The following is a 19,640-nucleotide window of genomic DNA, read 5'->3' as shown; positions in this document are numbered from 1 at the left end:
CGCCTGGGGTGCCGTGGGCTGTGGATGGCGAGCAGGCCATGGCCCGACCGGCTGCGAGGGGCAAGTCCGATGCAGTGAGCTCCCCCGGCTCCCTGGGGCTCCACACTGTGGCGCGTGGGCACGGCGGGACAGCCCAGCCCAGCACCAGCCCCGCTTGGCTCCAGAGTGCCCGGCACCTGTCCCCCCGGGCGGTCACCTGTCCCCCGGGGAGCACAGGTGGGGCAGGCCCAGGAGCAACAGCTGCAGCCCCGCCCGCTTCCTGCTGTACTCCTGGCCGGGAGGCCTGGGCTCCGCGAAGCTTGGCCTTGGGCGCCGCCTGGCGGCTGCAGGGAAACACAACAAGTGGGCGGGGCTGGGGAGGGATGCAGGAGCTCAGGACACTTCAAGGTCAAGGTGCTAGGATGCAGACAGGGCTGTGGAGGGGCGGGCAGGGCGGATCTGTTTAGGTCCTCCCTCTTCACCCGGCCTGGCAGGCTCCCCAACGCAGTGGGGCTCAGACCAGCCTCTTGGGGTCTCACGGGAGGGACCCCCTGGGTACCCTCTGCAGGCTGCCAGGGCACAGGTCTAGCCACTGGGCCAGGTTTGGTGGAACTACTGTGGCTGGGACCCCCCCCCACCCCCACCCCCCCGGAAGGGCCCGTCACTGGTACCTGGCTCTCTGGTCCAGGAAGAAATTCTGCTCCCCAGCGGCTCCCCCCAGCATAGCCCCTGGGGCCCTGGACCTGCCCCCTGCCCCCAGCACAGAGGCTGCGGGACCTCAGGGCTTTGCACAGGCTGCTGGTCAGCCTGCACCCTACCCGCCCCCAGGCCCTGGCCCAGGGGCAACCCAAGAGCTGTGCTGGTCCCAGGACCCCTGCCCTTCGTGGGATGGCCGGGTCAGGTGAGGGGGGGGTGAAAGCTGGGTTTCCCGGAGACGTAAGCACGTGGGCCCGGAGCCCCCGGAGCCGAGACCACAGCCACCCTGCCTGAGCCGTGCACCCGTGAGGCCAGCAGCCGGGGCCTCGCTGCCCCAGGCTCCGGGCTGTGCCGGCCTCCGTGCCCTGCCCGGCGGTATGAGCATCGGCACCGGAAGAGGCTGGAGAGCAGAAAGGTTCTTATACCGATGGCCCCGCACTCACAGGACCGGGAGGAGACGAGGGAGGCGGGTGGTGTGTGTCCGCCCAGGAGCCGGGGCCCTGGCAGCCGGGCAGGACCACTCTCGCCTGGAGGATGGAGGCCCATCTGAGCCGGAGTTCCAGGCCTCGGGCAGAGGGTGCTGACCTGCCCGCGTGTCCCTTACCCTCAGAGATGGCTCTTTCGGGCAGCAGGCGTGCTGGGCGCACTAACCTGTCCAGCGTGCTTCTTCCCACACGTGTGCCCGCATGTGCGTGTTGGGAGGCGGCCTCACTTCTCTCCGCGCCCCTGGAGGACAGCAGCGGCCAGACCAGGGGACCTGCAGGAAAGGCCAGGACTAGACACATCTCACTGCCGCCACAGGACAAGCTTCGACAGACAGACAGACAGACACCTGCCCAGGGTGCGAGGAGCCGGTCCTCGCTGCAGGAAGCCCGGGGCGGACTCGGGGCAGAGGTGCTCCTGGGAGCTGTGGCAGCCCCTCCCGCCTCCTGGTCGTTTAAAGGGGAACGTCACCCTTCCCAGTGACGGGACCCCGAGGCCACTGCCACCAGCCAGAGCTGGCAGCCCGCCGCCCGCCCGCCCGCCGCCCGCCCACCCGCCACGCAGTGAAACCGGAGAGCTAACGCCTCAGACTCACACGCCTCCACTGCCCAGATGAGCTGAGAGGCTTTTCATTCATCAATAATTTAAGCTCTGCTGCTCTGTGTGTCTCAGCACACCCCTGAGAGCTCAGACACGGCCGCACGGCCACCAGCGAGGGCAGAGCCGCTCCGGGGAAGCACACCGGCGTCAGGCCGCAGTCAGTGGCCAGCATGGCTCCAGGGACTGCGGTGCCGAGTGTCTCTGCTCTGATAACCGAGCACAGGCTCAGCGGAGACCCTCAGGACCAGGTGGCAATTGGCAAAGGAGAACAATGAGAAAAACTGGTTCCGTTCCCACACCTGCCGCCTTCTATCCACCGCGGCTCCCCGGGGCTCAGGAGGACAGGGGTGAGCTGTACGTGCCGACACGTCATTCCTTTATTTCCACAACCGCTCAGGCTGCTGTGGCCTGGCAGGCGAGCAGCGCGGAAAGCAGACACCCCACTGGTTTCGCATGAACAGAGGTTACACGTTTAATGCAGACCAAAGCAGACATGGGAGGGGTGGGCTTTACTTCCGTTACAGGTTCTCTTCACATCACATCATGGAAACACATGCCACGGGAGGCACCGAACTGAACGAGGACACAGACTCCCTAGAGGGGCAGGGACAGGAGCCAGCGAGGCGGGCTCAGTGCGGGCAGAACAGCAGGTGCAGGGACTCAGGGACACACGCCTCACCAGGCGCTCCAAGTGGTCTGTTTCCGCCACCAGTGACCCCGGGCGCTACCCCCAGTGCCGGCCAGGCAGCATCCCGGAGCCCGGCGGGCTGGCTCCCCGCCTACAGGAGGCGTGGGCACAGCGGCGGGCAGTGCTGCTGGCAGAGAACGACGGGCATGAGCGTGCCCTGAGCTTCCAGACCCGACACTGAAATCGCAGCTGCTGCTGCGGCCGTTGGGAGCAGTCAGGGAGGCCGCCCCCGTGCTCCCACCAGTGCTGAGGGCACCCTGAAACTACGCCCCAGAACAGCACCCGACAGGGACTGGCCAACACGGCTCCAACAACCTGCACCGGGACAGCCCCCAGGCGCCAGGAGCTGGGGCAGGCGGGAGGGCTCACTGTCCTGGCACCCCACTGCCCTCTGACCCCACTATCGGGAAGCCCGCTGCAGGAGGAACTGGCACAGGCTTTTATTACTGGGCAGGCTCCGCTCTGCCTCGCGTTCAGGCGTTCCTGCACCTGCCGGTCTGCGCTGTTTGTTTACACCGAGTCACACCCGTGGCCGAGGAGCGGGTTTCTACAGCTCAAGGCGCTGCAGACACCTGTGAAAGGTGACCCGGGAGCAGTCGTCACCCACTCCGACCAACGTGCCGTCCGCGCGTCAGAGCTTCGGGAGCCGCTGACGGCTACCTTCTCAGCAAGCTGGCGAGTGCCGCCCGCCTGAGGCAGCACCGGGCGCGTGAGCAGCCTGCCGGGGCAGCGCCGGTGCCGGGGGCAGCCCACCCTGCCGCGTCCACACGTCCGTGGCACTGTCCCCAGGCACGCCCCTGCACAGGCGGGGCGTCCGTTTCCCTTCCATTTCCCCAGGTCCTTGGGAACGTCTCCCTCCTCACCGATCACTAAGGAGAACCGTCAGTTCGGGCTTCACAAACAAAACCACTCAAAGTATTAGCTGGCGTCTTATCCCTCTTCAACGCAGCCTCAAAGGTTTCTTTGCTATCGACGTCCAGTTTTCTGTGTCACCCACAAAGGTCCTGTCACAGACATGGGAGGGGGGCGTTACTCCACCACAGACTCTCTTCCGTCACGTCGTGGAAACAGGCCACGGGGGGCACCGCACTGAGCGAGGACACAGGCTCCCTGGAGGGGCAGGGACCGGAGCCGTCGAGGGGGCTCAGAGCGGCAGCACCGGGCACGTGAAGGCCTGAACACAGAGCCTGGGAAGTGCCTGCTCCCCAGACCATGCTTGTGAAAGAACAGACCATCCGGAGACAGTGAAACCACCGCCCACCCCGGTAAGTTGGGCAGGACCAATCAGGCCGATGAAAGGAAAAGTCCTGCTTTATTCAGCAGAATAAAACATACTCCCTGCTTCTGCGCTTGCACCTTACTTCTAATTTAAAAAGTCTGCCCTTTCTCACAACTGTCCTAGTATTAGGCAAGGCCAGGCCCTAGTATTAGGCAAGGCCAGGCCCCGTCCTGGATTCTGAAACATCTGTGTGTTCATGCTTTTGCACAACCCAGGTAAAAATCACAGAAGCTGCCCCGATGCCATTTTCTGATTAAGAAAACAACACCACGACATACAGATCACGATCCAGTGGGAAAGTCAGCGAGCTGTAATATTTGGTTTGCGACATCAAAAGCAGCAGGTAGGGAATATAATTTGCTGAAATCATAAATACTGAGATTGCAAAACGCAGGTACAAACCACAGTTGGGCGCGGCGAACCGCAAGCTCTCCGTAAATACATACACGTCTGGTGCCGGCCGCCGCGGCCCGGCCTCAGTACTCCCACTCGTCCGACTTCAGGTCCAGGAAGCTGAGGATGTTCTGCGCCAGCTTCACGGCCTGCTTCCGGGCCGCCTTGCACTGCTCCTCGCCCTGCGGGTCCACGGCGTCCAGGGCCAGCAGCTGCTTGGTGAGCAGCTCCTCCAGCCGCATGTAGTTCTTGTCCGTCCGGTTCCCGTCGAACTGCAGGACCTCCCCCAGGATCTCCGACAGGTGGCCCAGCACGGCCCAGATGGCCTTGTGGGACGGGTGCTCCTCGCACGCGAAGGACTTCCTCTTCTCCAGCGCCTCCTTCAGGTCGATGTGCGTGATGAGGGTCTGCACAGCGATCACCGCCCGCCGCCGCGCCTCCCGGATGCAGGGGTTCTTCTCGGGGCTCACCTCGTCCAGCTGCCCGATCAGGGCCTGCAGCTCCGTCTTGGCGCTCAGGTACAGCTCGGGGGGGTTCTGCGCCTGCAGCAGCTCGTTCTTAACCTCCCTCATCCGCTTGAGGACCTTCTCGATCTTCAGGATGGACTGGTTCTGGCCCAGGTCGAACGCGTGGGTCGAATCCGCTTCCTCTTCCAAATCCAAGTACCGCAGCAGCTTGTTGATGTCCTCCACCACCTCGCGGCGGTAGTTGCGGACCTCCGTCCGCCCGCACACGTCCAGCGCGTCCAGGTCCGCGATCATCCCCGACAGCACGCAGGACAGGTGCTTGCACGTCTCGTTGTTGGCCACGTCCATGAGCAGGGCGATCAGCGTGCCCCGGGCCTTGTTCACCTCGCACATCACGCAGTTGATCTTGGCCACGGAGGGGTGGGTGTCCTCGGACAGCGGCAGGGACGGCTGCCGCTTGACGCAGTCCTCGATGATCTCCTGCACGGCGCAGATCTTGGTGAGCGTGCGGTAGCGGGCCTTGCGCAGGGACACCTTCCCGCCCGTCTTGACGTGCGTCAGCCTCAGGATGATGTCCTGAATGCCTTCCTCGAACTCCTCCTCCACGCAGTTGCCGCCGCTGTAGAAGGGCACGATCTTCTCCCGCACCAGGGCCTGGGCCTCCTGGAAGATGTTCTGGATCTCGAGCCGGTGCGGGTGGTTGGCGTTCTGCTCCAGCTCCTTGAGGAGACGCTCGGTCTCCTGGGCTGCCCGCTTCCGCGCTTGCTGGACGTCCCCCTTCCCTTCGGTGTCCACGGAGTCGATCTCGAAAAGCTGCCTCATCAGCATCCTCTCCAGCTTCTTGTAGTTCTTGTCGTCGGACAGCCCGCTGAAGCCAACCACCTGGGGCTCGATGCTCTTCACTTCCTTCTGGATCTCCTGCAGCCTGCTGATGCTAGGGTGTTGGTTTCCCATATCCATTCTCTGGTTGGGCTCAGTTTCACAAGCACTGAAAGGACAAGAAGGCAGCTTAGTACCCCGCAGAGTCCGCAGGAGGGTGACCAGTTAGCTCATTCTAAAACCCTCGCTCTGGACAGCGATGTTCGGAAGGGCTTGTCAATACCGCAGCCCAGACAGCAGTCACGCTCGGCGGAGAAGCAGTCCCCGGGCGGGCATGGCTCAGTGAGGGAGCGTCCAGCTGTGAACCAGGTCCCCCACTGCGGGGCGCGCAGGAGGCAGCTGATCAATGATTCTCTCTCCCCCGTCTCCTGACCTCTCTGAAACCAATATACATACGAAAGAAAGGAAGAAAGAAGTCACCCTGACGCCTGGCTCAATGGTTGAGGGACTTATGCACCAAGAGGTCCTGGTCAGGGCACATGCAAGAATCGACCAATGAATGCACAAATAAATGGAACAACAAATCAATATTTCTCTCTCCCTTCCTCTCCTTAAAATCAATCAAGTTTTACTTTTAAAGATGTTTGATCTTAGGGGGAAAAGTGACTAATGAACTCGGGCTCCTGAAAATCACCATCACCCAGTGACCAGGAGCAGGCGGGTCCCGCGGTGGGGGAGCCGGGCACATCCTGTAAGCGTGGCAGCAGCTGTCTGAACTCTCGCGGGGAAAAGGCACAGGTTCCCCAGCCCGCACCCTGGAAGCTGCTGGTGGCGCCAGCGGGGCCCTCTCAGGAATGCACCCCAGCCGCCGGCCTCCGACAACAGGACTCCCTAAGCACCAGCTGGCCGGCGGCGGTCCAGGCCGAGTTTCCGGAAAAACGACCTCTAAGAGAAACCAACACCCCCAGCGGCACCAGGCACCCCAGATGCGCCACTTCCCTGTTCCCTCCGTCCCCCGGTTCCCCGCCCTTTTCCCTGAAGGGCACGGGGCTCCACACGGTCCTGAAGGAAAGGACCGTGACAGGGTCCTGCGAAGGGCACCCTCCCGGGCCCCATCATGCTCACCCCCTGCCCCAGCCCGCCGTGCCCCGACGTGACAGCCATGAACTCCGCCTTTGCCAGCCTCCAGTTCGGCCCGGAGAGGCCGGAGGCATGTTTCAGGCTCCCGGGTCTCTACGAAGCAGCTCGCCGGAGGAGGATGGAATATCCACGGAAACCGATCCCCGGTGGGTGCGAGCCAGGAGCCCGCCCCGGGGCCTCGCTCCTCCGGCTCCCTTCCCGCCCCGCTCGTTACCCGGAGGACATCTCCGCGGGCTGGCTCCCCATGGTGCGCGGCGAGGCGGCCGGGCAGCCCTTCACGGGGTGCGGCGCCCGCGCTGGGCCCCCCGCGGCATCCCTCGCTCCCCTCCCGGCCAGGTCTGAGCGGGGGCCGGTGAAGGGGCGGCGGCGGCGGCGGCGGCGGCTACTGGCCGCAGCGGCCGCTCCGGGCGTCGCCCCGGCCCCCGACGCGCCCGCCGGCCTGACCTCACAATGGCCGCGGGGGAGGGGGCGCCGCGGCCCGGCCGGCGGCCAGTGAGCCGGGGAGAGCCGGAGCGGGCCGGCCGGTCCTGGAGCCCGGCTCGGAGGCCCGGCCCGCCCGGCCGCGGGGTCCAGGGCCGAGCAGGGCCCGCGGAGGAGGAGGCCCGCGGAGGAGGCGGCCCGCGCCGCCCGCCGCGCTCACCTGTGCCGCCCGCGCCATCGCGCGCCCCGCCGCCGACGCCCTGCGACTCCGCGGCTCCCGCCGGCGTCCGGCCCCGCGGCCCCGCCCCGGGCCGACCGCCGCGGCTCCTGGGAAAACGGCCTCCGCCGCCCGGCCGGGCCCCGCGCCGCCCCCGCCGCCCGCCGCCGCGCGCCGCCGCCCCGCGAGGCCGCGGCCCGGGAGCCGCCGCCGCGAACCCCGCGCCGCCGCGCCGCCGCCGCCGCCGCCCGGCCCATGCGGGGAAAGCGCGCGGTCGGCCCGGCCCCCGCGACCTGCGACCTGTGACCTGCGACCTGCCGTAAAGCAGCCCTGCGCGCTGTCGCGACTGCCCTGCGCCGCCGCGAGAGCCGGTAGGTGGCCCCATGGCGGCCTGGCGGGTCCTCGGGAAGCGCCGGCTCCCGCCGCTGGCGGCCCGCGGCTGGCGGCTCGCCCCGGAGCGCGGCGCCGCGTGCGGGGAGGCCGCGCCGGGCCGGGTGAGTGGGGCCGGAGGGGGGGCCGCGCCCATGTCACCCGCCGTGCTCCCCGCCTACCTGCCCGCCGCGCAGGGCGCACCGGCGGCCCTGGGTCCGAGGGAGCCGCGCACTCGCCGCATTCACTCCCCGGGGCGCTCTTCCCTGTGGCGGGCGAGCCCCCCATGCCCGCCGCGCGGGGGGTGGTTTCTGGCCTTTCGGCTTCGTCGAGGTGATCAGTGCTGCGCCCGGCCCGTGTGGCTCAGTGGAGGGCGCGCCGGCCCTTGGACTGAATGGTCCTGGGTTCGAGTGTGGATCGAAGACTCCTCCCCGACCCTAGGGGAGGGGGATGTGCAGGAGGCAGCCAATCCCTGTGTGTCTCCCACATCGCGGTTCCTCTCCCTGAACAAGTCCGTGGAAAACATCCCCCAGCAGCAGGTTTCAGGCCTTTCCTCTCGCTGCGCACACGGCCCGGGCCGCCGCGCTCTGCAGGACCTGCAGCCGCTTCTCTCCTGTGGAACCCGCTTCTCCTGTGGAACCCGCTTCTCCTGGGGAACCCGCTTCTCCTGTGGAACCCGCTTCTCCTGTGGAACCCGCGCCCGTCTGCACGGTCCCGGCCGCCGAGGCCCGCCAAGCCGCGGGGGAGGCGAGCGGCTCGTGAGCGGCACTTTTTTGGGGAAGGCGTTTCGTTTAAGAGAGTCGAGGCCTACCCTAGCCGGTGTGGCTCAGTGGATAGAGCTCGGCCTGTGGACTGAAGGGTCCTGGGTTCGATTCTGGTCAAGGTCACAGGCCTGGGTTTTGGGCTCCATCCCCAGTAGAGGGCTTGCAGGAGGCAGCCGATCCATGATTCTTTCTCATCATTGATGTTTCTATCTGTCCATCTCCCTTCCTCTCTGGTATCAATAAAGATATATTTATATTAAAAGAGAGAGAGAGAGTTGGGGCCTTTATTCCAGCTCACCTGGAAGTGCAGGCTACCGGCCGGGAATGGGTTGCAGATAAAATGGTTAAACAAAGCATGCAAACACTATCACCAAACTCACTAACGGGCCTGAGGGAGGCTGGATTCACCTGTTTACAGGAGTAAAAAAAGCCAATTTTAGGAATTCCAAGGCGTGCCTTCTGTACATTTTCGTTCCTCTGGATCTGTCGTTACTAACAGTCTTTTTTTTTTTTTTTTTTTTAATTGGTGATGGGAGGTTATTTTTTTTAAGCATTTTTTAAAAAATTTTACTGATTTTTTTTATAGAGAGGAAAGAGAGGGATAGAGAGCTAGAAACATCGATGAGAGAGAAACATCGATCAGCTGCCTCCTGCACACCCCCTACCGGGGATGTGCCCGCAACCAGGGTACATGCCCTTGACCGGAATCAAACCCGGGACCTTTCAGTCCGCAGGCCGATGCTCTATCCACTGAGCCGAACCGGTTTCGGCACTAACAGTCTTGTAAACGTGGCTTTGAAGTTCTGTCTCGTCTAGTCTTTTTTAAGATTATCATTATTATTTTTTCAGTCTGCAGGCCAGCTCTACCCACTGAGCCAAACTGGCAAAGGCTCATTTGCAGTTTAGACAAGGAGTTACCAGGGCAACGGGTCCCTGGTCACTGGGCCTGTCACATTTCCCTGTGACAGTGGTGGCAGCTCTGACCGCTCGCCCCAGAACACAGGACCCCACCCAGCACCTCAGGGGGGCCCGGAGCAGGGGTCTGAGCGGGCACCCAGCGCTTACCGTGCCTGGTCCCCGAGCAGCCCTCCTCCTGCGCCGTCAGGCTGCTAACCCCGCAGAGGCGGTGATTGTGACGCCCGGGAGGGGAGCTGAGCCGTGCGTCAGCCGTGCCCGGTCCAGCATTATGACTGGTGTGGCTGTAGGATGTGGCCCAGGAACGCCCCGCCAGAGAACAGCTCTCCCCAGGGCCGCGGTGTGCTGTGTGTTTGGTCTGGATGACGGTAATTAAGTTCTGCGGAGATCCTTGTCTTTCAGGCTCTGATTTTACACATCCGGTCTTCTTCAAAGTCACGGGTGGTAAGCCTTTGTTTTACTTATCTGAGCAGATGTACTTTAATCCCGGGTGTCCAGTTCAGCCTACATATTCTTTTTTATTTATTTATTTTTTTAAAAATAGATTTTATTGATTTTTTTACAGAGAGGAAGGGAGAGATAGAGAGCTAGAAACGTCGATGAGAGAGAAACATTGACCAGCTGCCTCCTGCACACCCTCCAACGGGGATGTGCCCGTAACCAATGTACATGCCCTTGACCGGAATCGAACCCAGGACCCTTCAGTCCGCAGACCGATGCTCTACCACTGAGCCAAACCGGCTTCGGCACATATTCTTTTTTTAAAATATATATTTTTAGTGATTTCAGGGAGGAAGGAAGAAGGAGAGAGAGATGGAAACATTAATGATGGCAGAGGATCACTGACGGGCTGCGTCCTGCACGCCCCACACTGGGGATGGAGCCTGAGCCCCGACTGGGAATCGAACCCTGACCTCCTGGTTCCTAGGTCGATGCTCCACCCGAGCCAACGCCGGCAGGGCCAGCCTACATGTCCACTTGTCCGTGTCCTGCCCCGAATGAGGGAGAGCTGCTTCAGGACCTGCTGGGCTGCTGGGGTCCTTTTCTCTGGTGCCCATTGGCCTGCATCCGAGGCTAGGAGGCTGGGCCTCCCACCCGGGCGGGAGCGGCTCTAGTTCCCACCTCAGAGGAGAACACCGCGCCCTCTGTCCTGCCAGGCTTCTTCTCTCGCCTTTGCCTGTCGGTTTCCCAGCCGGCAGTGTAGCCGGAACTCAGAAATGGCCCTGCGCTCTGGACGGGCATGAGGGGCAGGGCTGGGCACTCTCTGGGCTACAAGTCCTGCTTCCAGCAGGGGGCCCAGGGTGAGCCGTGCAGGGGGGCCTCAGGGGTCCACCGTGGAGCCGGGCGGGACAGAAGGAGCCGGCGAGCACTGCCCAGCGGTAGTCTACCGGGAGAGAGGAACTGCAGGCGGGAGGCAGGGCTGGGGAGGGGACTGCTGGTTCCTGCTTGTCCTCCTGTCTGCACCGCCCTCCGCACTGAGCATGAGACGCTGTGCTGTGAGAACCAGCAATTACAGCCATTGTTCAGACTTCAAAGGGATTTTCCTTTTACTGAAGGACTTTTTCCTCCCCAGTGCCTTCTCCCTTTAAAGTAGCAGTGCCTGGGTGGACAGACAGAAGTGCGTGTTTTTCTTTGTCAGCCTTCACCCGAGATATTTTCCCATTGATTTTTAGAGAGAGTGGGGAGGGGGGGAAAGAGATAGAAACATTAATATAAGAGATGCACATTGATTGGTTGCCTCCTACACACACCCTGACTGGGCTGGGGATCAATGCAACCCAGGTAGTGCCCTTGACCAGGAATTGAGCCCAAGACCTTTTGGAGCACAGCCGGTGCCCTAACCATTGAGCACACCGGCCAGCCACTGTTCATAGGGGAGCACAGCGGGGTAACCTCCACCACAGGAGAAGAAATCTCTCCAGTTACGGTAGAAAACTGCGGGCAGTTGAGAGCATGATGATCACAGAGTTCACCTGGCAAGTAGGGGTTCCGCAGAGTGGGAGGGAAACCCGGCACCGCTGACCCCGCTGTGCAGGGAGCGGGAAAGCCACGCCTGGGGGCCTCCCGGCTCCTGCAGGAGCCTCTGGACGGCGGTGGGCCCCTCGCCCCCTGCTGGCAGGGCCCTGCGGTGCCGGCTGACGTGCAGCAGACACTACAGTGAGAGCACATCACCCTCAAAAGTTAGAAGACTGGGTTTTTTAAAATACATTTTATTGATTTTTTACAGAGAGAAAGGGAGAGAGAGAGAGAGAGCTAGAAACATCAATGAGAGAGAAACACCGCCTCTTGCACACCCCCTACTGGGAATGTGCCCGCAACCACTGTACATGCCCCTGATTGGAATCGAACCTGGGACCCTTCAGCCCGCAGACCGACGCTCTATCCACTGAGCCACACCGGTTTCGGCAGAAGACTGAATTTTCATTGTAAAGGTTCCAAATTAGTACCTAATCCATTATTTTTTAAAAACATTTTATTGACTTTTTACAGAGAGGAAGAAAGAGGGATAGAGAGCTAGAAGCATCGATGAGAGAGAAACATCGATCAGCTCCCTCCTGCACACCCCCCACCGGGAATGTGTCTGCAACCAAGGTACATGCCCTTGCCCGGAATTGAACCGGGGACCTTTCAGTCCGCAGGCCGATGCTCTACCCACTGAGCCGGACCCGTTTCGGCAACGGGTAACATTTTTTAAAAAAATATATATTTTATTGATTTTTTACAGAGAGGAGGAAGGGAGAGAGACAGAGAGCCAGAAACGTCGATGAGAGAGAAACATCAACCACCCGCCTCCTACACACCCCACCGGGGATGTGCCCGCAACCAATGTACATGCCTTGACCGAAATCGAACCTGGGACCTTTCAGTCCACAGACCGACGCTCTACCACTGAGCCAAACCGGTTTCGGCTGGCAACGGGTAACATTTTAAAGAGCCACGGGTTACGGCCCTGCCTCTGCTTGCACAGAGGACTCTGGGGCCAGCCCCGAGGAGGAGGAGGAGGTCGGGGGGAGGACTGTGGGCCTTAGCAGATGGGTGTCTTCCTGCCCCCAGGGCCGGTGCGCTCCTGGCAAAAACCGGCCCTGCCTGGGGACTTTCCGCTTTGGCTTGGCTTCCCAGGGACACGAGGGGCCCTAAGCCCTGGGCAGAAGTAAGGAGGATTCTGGCAGAGGCGCGGGTCTGCGGGAGGGCAGTCGCTGCGCGGGCCGTGGTGCCGGCTCTGAGTGCTGGGCCGGTGCCCGTGCGGCAGCGGGTGCGAGCGTCAGCAAAGGCTGCAGGGGGCCCACAGTGCCCGGAGCAAGGATGTCTGTTCTGGGGCTGAGTTTGGAGAAGCCTGTGAGTCTGGAGCCGCCGCCTCCCGCCTGCACGGTCTCCCAGCCTGGGCCGCTCCGCCCCCCGGGTCCCAGGCCACCTGTCTCGTGTCTCACGGCGGCGGTTTTGCTGTCGAAGGCATGTTTGCCGCCTCCGAGGTGGTACATCTTCGGCTGCATTTTACAGTTTTATCGTTTTAGGTTTTACATTCGGGTCTTGGCCCATCTTGAGTTAATTCTGCATCTGGTGCAAAGTTCAGGCTGAGAGTGGCTTTGTATGACGGTGGCGGGTACGGCGCCGGTGAACTGTTTGTGCCGTGTTGCTCCGATATATTTCCCGTCGTCCTTTCCAAGGGGGACACAAGGGCCGTCACCCCCCGGGGCTGTTCAGTTACAACCCTGCAGACGCGCTGAGTCCCGTGTGAAAGTAACCCTGCGTTTTGTTCCAGGCCTCGAGGTTCTGCCCTCCCAGGAAATCGGGCCACGACTGGATCGGGCCCCCAGACAAGCTCTCAAACCTCCGGCCCGTTCACTTCCACGTCCCCGAGGATGAGTCCCCGGCGGAGCAGAAGCTCCGAGAACTCCGGCAGGAGACGCAGGACTGGAACCAGCGGTTCTGGGCCAGCCAGAACCTGGCTTTCCGCAAGGTCAGTCCGCAGCCGCCACTGGGGGCGCCGTGTCCTCACTGTCCGCTCTGCCTCCCGGGACAGCGGCTCTCGGCCCTCAGAGCGCCGTTGGGTCAGGGTGCCCCCCCCCCCCCCCCAGCAGATGCCCAGGGAACCCGCTCTGGTTTATAGCACTTAACCCTGTGGCGGAATTGGGCCTGTTATGTGTGTGCGCCATTTCCAGGAACCTGTGGACCGTGTGGATTTGTGGGTTTTTTGTTTTTGTTTTTGTCAATCTTCACCCGGAGGATCTTTGTCCGTTGGTTTTAGGGAGAGTGGGAGAGAGGGAAGACAGAAATACCGATGTGAGGAAACACGTCCAGCGGGTACCTCCTATAGGAGCCCCGACAGGGCCAGGACCGGGGAGGAGCCTGCAGCCGAGGTACATGCCCTTGACCAGAGTCAGCGCTCACAGCCGATGGTCACAGGCTGACGCTCTATCCACTGGGCCAAACGGCCAGGGCCCATGGGTATTTGGTAGTGTCCCAGCTCCTCCCTCCCTCTCGCTCAGGTACTAGCACACGTATATGCGTGTATATGTGCATATAAATATTTATTGTTATTGCTTTAAAATATATTATTGACTTCAGAGAGGAAGGGAGAGAGAGAGAAACATCAATGATGAGAGAGAATCATTGATTGGCTGCTTCCTGCATGCTCCCTACTGGGGGTCAAGCCTTCAACCCGGGCATGTGCCCTTGACTGGAATCGAACCCGGGACCCTTCAGCCTGTAGGCCAACGCTCTGTCCACTGAGCTAAACCAGCTATATGCATATACTTTTTTTCCTTATTGATTAAGGTATTACATGTGTCCTTATCCCCCCATTGCCCCCCCTACCCCTCCACTCATGCCCTCACCCCCCTGTTGTCTGACCATGGGTTAGGCTCATATGCATGCACACAAGTCCTTTGGTTGATCACTCCCCCCTTACTCCACCCTCCCCTACCTTCCCTCTGAGGTTTGACAGTCTGATCGATGCTTCTCTGTTTCTGGATCTGTTTTTGTTCATCAGTTTATGTTCATTATATTTCACAAATGAGTGACATCATGTGATATTTATCTGTCTCCGGCTGGCTTATTTTGTTAGCATAATGCTCTCCAGGCCCATCCATGCTGTTGCAAATGTAAAAGTTCCTTCTCTTTTACAGCAGCGTAGTATTCCATTGTGTAGATGGACCATAGTTTTCTGATCCACTCATCTGCTGATGGGTACCTAGGCTGTTTCCAAATCTCAGCTATGGTGAATTGTGCTGCTGTGAACATAGGGGTGCAAACATCCTTTCTGATTGGTGTTTCTAGTTTCTTGGGATATATTCCTAGAAGTGCAATCACTGGGTCAGATGGGAGTTCCAGTTTTAGTTTTTGAGGAACTCCGTACTGTTCTCCACAGTGGCTGCACCAGTTTGATTCCCAGTCAAGAGCATGCACCTGAGTTGCAGGTTCGATCCCTGGCCCCAGTTGGGGCCCATGTGGGAGGCAACCAGTTGATGTGTCTCTCTCACATCGATGTTTCTCTCTGTCTTCTCCCCCTCCCTTCCACTCTCTCTCTAAAAAAAAAAAAGAAAGAAAAAGTATCCTCCAGTGAGGATTAAAGGCATAAATAAGTAAATAAACAAGCACAACACTAACGGAATTGTGGTGGTTGAAAGCTGGCTTTGTGAGGCTGATTCTCAGGACCACACCCAGGCTCCTCCTCGCGCTGGGCTGTGTCCTGCCGGGGACACACACACACACACACACACACACACACACCGAGGGAGGGCAGGGGTCTGATAGGTGTCGGGCTGCGTCCGGCCCGGGAGACATGGGAGGCAGAGGGGTCTGATGTTTGTCTTTTTTTAGGAAAAAGAAGAATTTATTCACTCAAGACTGAAAGCGAAGGGCCTGGGCCTGAGAACTGAATCGGGTGAGTTCGTTTGTTCTTTTTCTTGCTTAAGTAGCAGCAGGAGGAGCTCGGAAGGAGAGCGAGTTCAGGGGGCGAGTGGGCGCCCCAGGGCCTCAGCGGACAGCCAGCGTCTGCCTCCCTGCCCCCCCCCCCCCCGCAAAGGTCCCCTCTGCTCCCTCTGCTGATCCGGGTCATTTCCAGCTGGGGGCCCCTCCGCCCTCGGCACCGGCTCCTGCTCCGGGCGTGGTCCCGGCTCCCGTGAGCGGAGGCGGAGGCCCCGGTGTCCCGCCTTGGCCTCCGCGCCTGGCGACCTCAGCGGGTGCCGCTTCCAGCTCGCGCAGTGCCGCCTGCGTGTTCTCTGCCCGCGGCGGTGCCGGCCTCGTTGGTTGTGGCCGGGCCTGTCAGTGGGTGGGCAGCTTTTCTGTAAGGGCTGCAGGGTAAGGAGGGAGTCCTGGGGCCCGGGTCAGCCCCCCCCAGCTGTGCTGTGAGCGGGGCCGTGTGTCCAGCAGGCACTGCTGACGTCCGGCCGCAGTCTGCCACGCCCCCCGAGACCCTCTGGCAGCTCAGCCAGGCTGTCCCACCCACAGCCAGCCCGACAGTGCGCCCAGCGGCAGCTAGACGCCCCCTGGCTGCAGGGGGACAGCCCGCCTCCCTGCCCGTTCCCCATGCCCGGTGCTCCGACCCTGGCAGCAAAAGGGACCCAGGACACCGGGTCCTCCCGTCTCAGGTCCGCTGGCCCACCCGCACTCCTCTGCTCTCTCCGCCTGCTTGTGGCTCCCAGAGTGAGGCGGCAGCAGCCTAGGCCGCCAGGGGGTCAGGCCGTGGGCGGGCCCTGGACGCAGAGGGCCAGGCTGGGCTGTTGAAGGAGCGTGGCTGCTGCCATGGAGACGGGCCGGGCGCAGTGCACGGACGGCGGCTGACAAACCGGCTGCGTCCAGGAGACCAGGTCAGCGAGAGCAGCAGCCTGGGCGCCGGCTCCAGTCAGCGTGGGATCGGTTCGTGGTCTGCCCGTCTTTTCTTTTTTAATTTATCGATTGATTTGAGAGAGAGAGAGACATCAGTTAGTCATTCCCCTCCTGTGAGCCCTGGCCAGGGACTGAGCCCAGCCTTGGTGCACCAGGCGGAGCTCTAACCCACCCAGCTTCCTGGCCAGGGCTCTTTTATTCATTTTTATTTATTTTTTAAATATATTTTATTGTTTTTTTACAGAGAGGAAGGGAGAGAGATAGAGAGCTAGAAACGTCGATGAGAGAGAAACATCGGCCAGCTGCCTCTTGCACACCCCCCACCGGGGATGTGCCCGCAACCAACGTACATGCCCCTGACCGGAATCGAACCCGGGACCCTTCAGTCCACAGACCAATGCTCTACCACTGAGCCAAACCGGTTTCGGCTATTTTTATTTTTTTAAGAGAATTTTTATGGGCTAATTTGAGCCAAACTGACCACATTGGCAGGAATTAAGTTCTCAGATGCTCTTCTGCCTCTTACATTTATCCTCCGTCTTTTATTCTTTCTGATGCTGTTGTAAATGGCATTGTTTTCCTAGCTCCATTTTCAGATTGTTTATTGCTGTCACAGAAATCAGCTGACATTTATTTATTTATTTATTATTTTTTTAAAATATATTTTATTGATTTTTTTCCAGAGAGGAGGAGAGAGGGATAGAGAGTTAGAAACATCGATGAGAGAGAATCATTGACCAGCTGCCTCTTGCACACCCCCTACTGGGGATGTGCCCGCAACTAAGGTACATGCCCTTGACCGGAATCGAACCTGGGACCTTTCATTCCACAGGCCGACACTCTATCTACTGAGCCAAACCGGCCTCGGCTGACATTTATATTTTGATCTTGTGTCATGCAACCTTGCTGGACTGGTTTTTTAGGTCAGTAGTTGTTTGTGGTGCCTTTCCCTGAAGTATTGGTGTGTAAGTTGACATTTATTTCCAGGTCAAAAGGCAACACTGAATGCAGAAGAAATGGCTGACTTTTATAAGGAATTTCTAAGTAAAAATTTTCAGAAGCACATGCATTATAACAGGTAGGTGTTCCTTTTTTCTTATTGCTCACCTGAGGACATTTTTCTATTGATTTTTAGAGAGAGCAAGGGAGGGGAGAGACAGAAAGAGAGAAACATTGATGTGAGAGAGAGAAAGACATCGATCAGTTGCCTCCCACACATGCCCCGACTGGAACCAGAGATTGAGCCTGCAACCAAGGTGCATGCCCTTGACCAGAATTGAACCCGTGACCCCTTCAGTCCATGGGCTGGTGCTCTATCCACTGAGCAACACCAACTAGGGCTATTAGGTCCTATTGATAAGTCATTCCTTCTATCAGATGCAGTGACGGTATTGTGGAGATGTGCTTTTAGAGAAGGCTTAACGGTGCATAATGGTGTGTGTTTCCAGGTGAAATGATAGGATGTGATGCTTGAGATTTGCTTTATTATTATTTATTTGTTTATTTATTTCAATATACATACTAGAGGCCTGAGGGGTCCCTCAGCCTGGCCTGCGCCCTCTTGCAGTTCAGGACGTGGGGAACGGGCTCCTGCCACCACCGCTGCAGTCACCAGCCGTGAGCCGGCTTCTGGCTGAGCCGCACTCCCCTTGTGGGAGTGCACTGACCACCAGGGGTCGGCTCCTGTGTTGAGCGTCTGCCCCCTGGTGGTCAGTGCATGTCATGGTCACCCGTTGTTTTGTCAATTTGTATGTTAGCCTTTTATGATATAGGATTTTTTATTTCAGAGAGGAAGGGAAAGAGAGAGAGAGAGAGAAACATCAATGATAAGTCCTGGCTGGTTTGCATCAGTGGATAGAGCATCAACTTGCGGACTGAAGGGTCCCAGGTTCCATTCTGGTCAAGGGCATGTGCCCAATAGAAGGTGTGCAGGAGGCGGCTGATGGGTGTTTCCCTCTCATTGATGTTTCTAATTCTCTATCCCTCTCCTTTCTTCTCTATAAAAAATTAATAAAATATATATTTTTTTAAAAAAAAAGAAAGAAACATCAAGGATGAGAGAGAATCATGGATCGGCTGCCGCCTGCACCCAGGCCTGTGCCCTGACTGGGAATCGAACCAGTGACCTCCTGGTTCCTGGGTTGGGCAGAGATTTGGAGGGAGGGAAGGCGTTCAGGGACAGTTTGGCTTCCTGAGGGTGGAGAAGAGGGGGTGGTGGGGGAGGGGGGTCAGTCCTCAGTGCCCGGCCGGGGTCAGTGACCGCTGTCCTGTTCCTCTGCAGGGACTGGTACAGGCGGAACTTTGCCATCACCTACCTCATGGGCAGAGTGGCCCTGGAGCGGGCGTGGGACAGGCTGCGGCCGAAGCCGAAGACCCGCAGCTAGGCCCCGGCCGCCCTCCTGCCCGCCCGCACCAGGCTTCGTGGGAGCGTGTTCTGGGACCTTCCGCCTGTCCGTGCCGGCCTCACCTTCTCCCCGGGCCCGGCTGTGTCAGCTGGGCGGCAGGGAGGGGGGCTGGGAGCCCTGGGGCCGCATGGCTCTGACCCCCGGGCTGCCCTGGCTCTGGTCACAGAGTGACGTTAATAAAACTCGCGCTGTGTGCCTGTGTTGCATTTCGAATCACACCGACTTGGAATGGAGAACACGAAAGGAGCGGAGGCTCCGCCTGCGCCCTCGGACGGACGGCTGGCAGCGGCTCTGCCCGGCCCTCAGGGACGGACTGCGGGGCAGACTCGGAAGCAGGGGCGCTGCTCCGGCAGGGGCCCTGGGAGAGCTCCCGGTGTGCCCCCGGAGGTGCCGGCTCCTGGTAAAACCCCTGAAAGCCGCGATGTCTGAGCTCGCCTGAGGGCAGTCACACCTGCAGGCCGGACACCGCCTCAGCTGCCAGGCCCATCAGTAAGCGAGCCACTTGGCAAACAGATGGCTTCTGTTGTTTTTAATGTTTTTACTGATGTCAGAGAGAGGAAGGGAGAGGGAGAGGGAAACATCGATCGGCTGCCTCCTGCACGCCCCCTAGTGGTGATGGAGCCCGAAACCCGGGCATGTGCCCTGACAGGGACTCTAACTGGTGACCTCTTGGCGAATGGGAAGGCGCCCAACCACTGAGCCACACTGCCCTGGGCTGTGCTCCTTTCTTGGAGTCCAAACATTTAAGGTGAAATGACTGGAAAATGTCACTTTAAGTCACAAATAAAAGGAGAACACTAACTAACTAGCGTTCTTTTAACCCTGAAATGTGTGTGCTCAGTCCCGCAAGGCCAGGCGTGTGGGTGGTTCCTGCCCAGCCATGGGGTGAGGTATTTCTGGGGGCTGCCTGGGGGGGGGGGGCGGTTACCGCCTTTCCCAGGAACCCCTGATACAGTTAACGTTCTGTGGCTGTTAGAGAAGTCCCCGGACACCGAAATGACACTCAGTGGGTGAAGTCTGTATGTGGATCACAGCTCAACAAAGCTGCTTAGCAAACGAGTGTGTTTGTGTGTGCATAAAAACTCATCTTTTTAACCTTAAGAAATAAAATAGGCTTAATTTCTTATGTGCAAGAGAAAAGCTAACGCTTCTGTTTCTGAATAAAAAGTTCAAGTTGA

The 19,640-nt window shown here is 59.7% G+C and overlaps 2 protein-coding genes across 4 annotated transcripts; one reads left to right on the top strand and one right to left on the bottom strand.

Moving 5' to 3' along the window:
- Positions 1-3,741: 3,741 nt before the first annotated feature.
- BAG5 (BAG cochaperone 5) lies at positions 3,742-7,359 on the bottom strand. 3 transcript variants are annotated; one of them, XM_084871658.1, is made up of 2 exons: positions 7,185-7,359; positions 3,742-5,573 (listed from the first exon to the last, which is right to left on the bottom strand). In XM_084871658.1, exon 2 carries the CDS (start codon positions 5,543-5,545, stop codon positions 4,202-4,204), a length of 1,344 nt encoding a protein of 447 aa, XP_084727784.1. In that variant the 5' UTR covers positions 5,546-5,573; positions 7,185-7,359; the 3' UTR covers positions 3,742-4,201. The 3 variants fall into 3 exon arrangements, with proteins under 3 accessions (XP_084727784.1, XP_084727786.1, XP_084727785.1); XM_084871660.1 differs by lacking the exon at positions 7,185-7,359 and adding an exon at positions 6,759-7,088 and having other exon boundaries at positions 4,015-5,573; XM_084871659.1 differs by lacking the exon at positions 7,185-7,359 and adding an exon at positions 6,530-6,745 and having other exon boundaries at positions 4,015-5,573.
- A 96-nt stretch (positions 7,360-7,455) lies between these two features.
- On the top strand, positions 7,456-19,640 carry COA8 (cytochrome c oxidase assembly factor 8). Its single transcript, XM_084871689.1, has 5 exons — positions 7,456-7,675; positions 12,990-13,187; positions 15,050-15,113; positions 17,045-17,135; positions 18,339-19,640. Exons 1-5 carry the CDS (start codon positions 7,565-7,567, stop codon positions 18,439-18,441), a joined length of 567 nt encoding a protein of 188 aa, XP_084727815.1. The 5' UTR covers positions 7,456-7,564; the 3' UTR covers positions 18,442-19,640.

This window comes from Pipistrellus hanaki (assembly GCF_964339955.1).
Source record: "Pipistrellus hanaki genome assembly, chromosome: 1".
In the NCBI taxonomy this organism is placed as follows: Eukaryota; Metazoa; Chordata; class Mammalia; order Chiroptera; family Vespertilionidae; genus Pipistrellus; species Pipistrellus hanaki.
The sequence above is the reverse complement of the archived record's forward strand: the minus strand, read 5'-3'. Positions and strand labels throughout refer to the sequence as shown.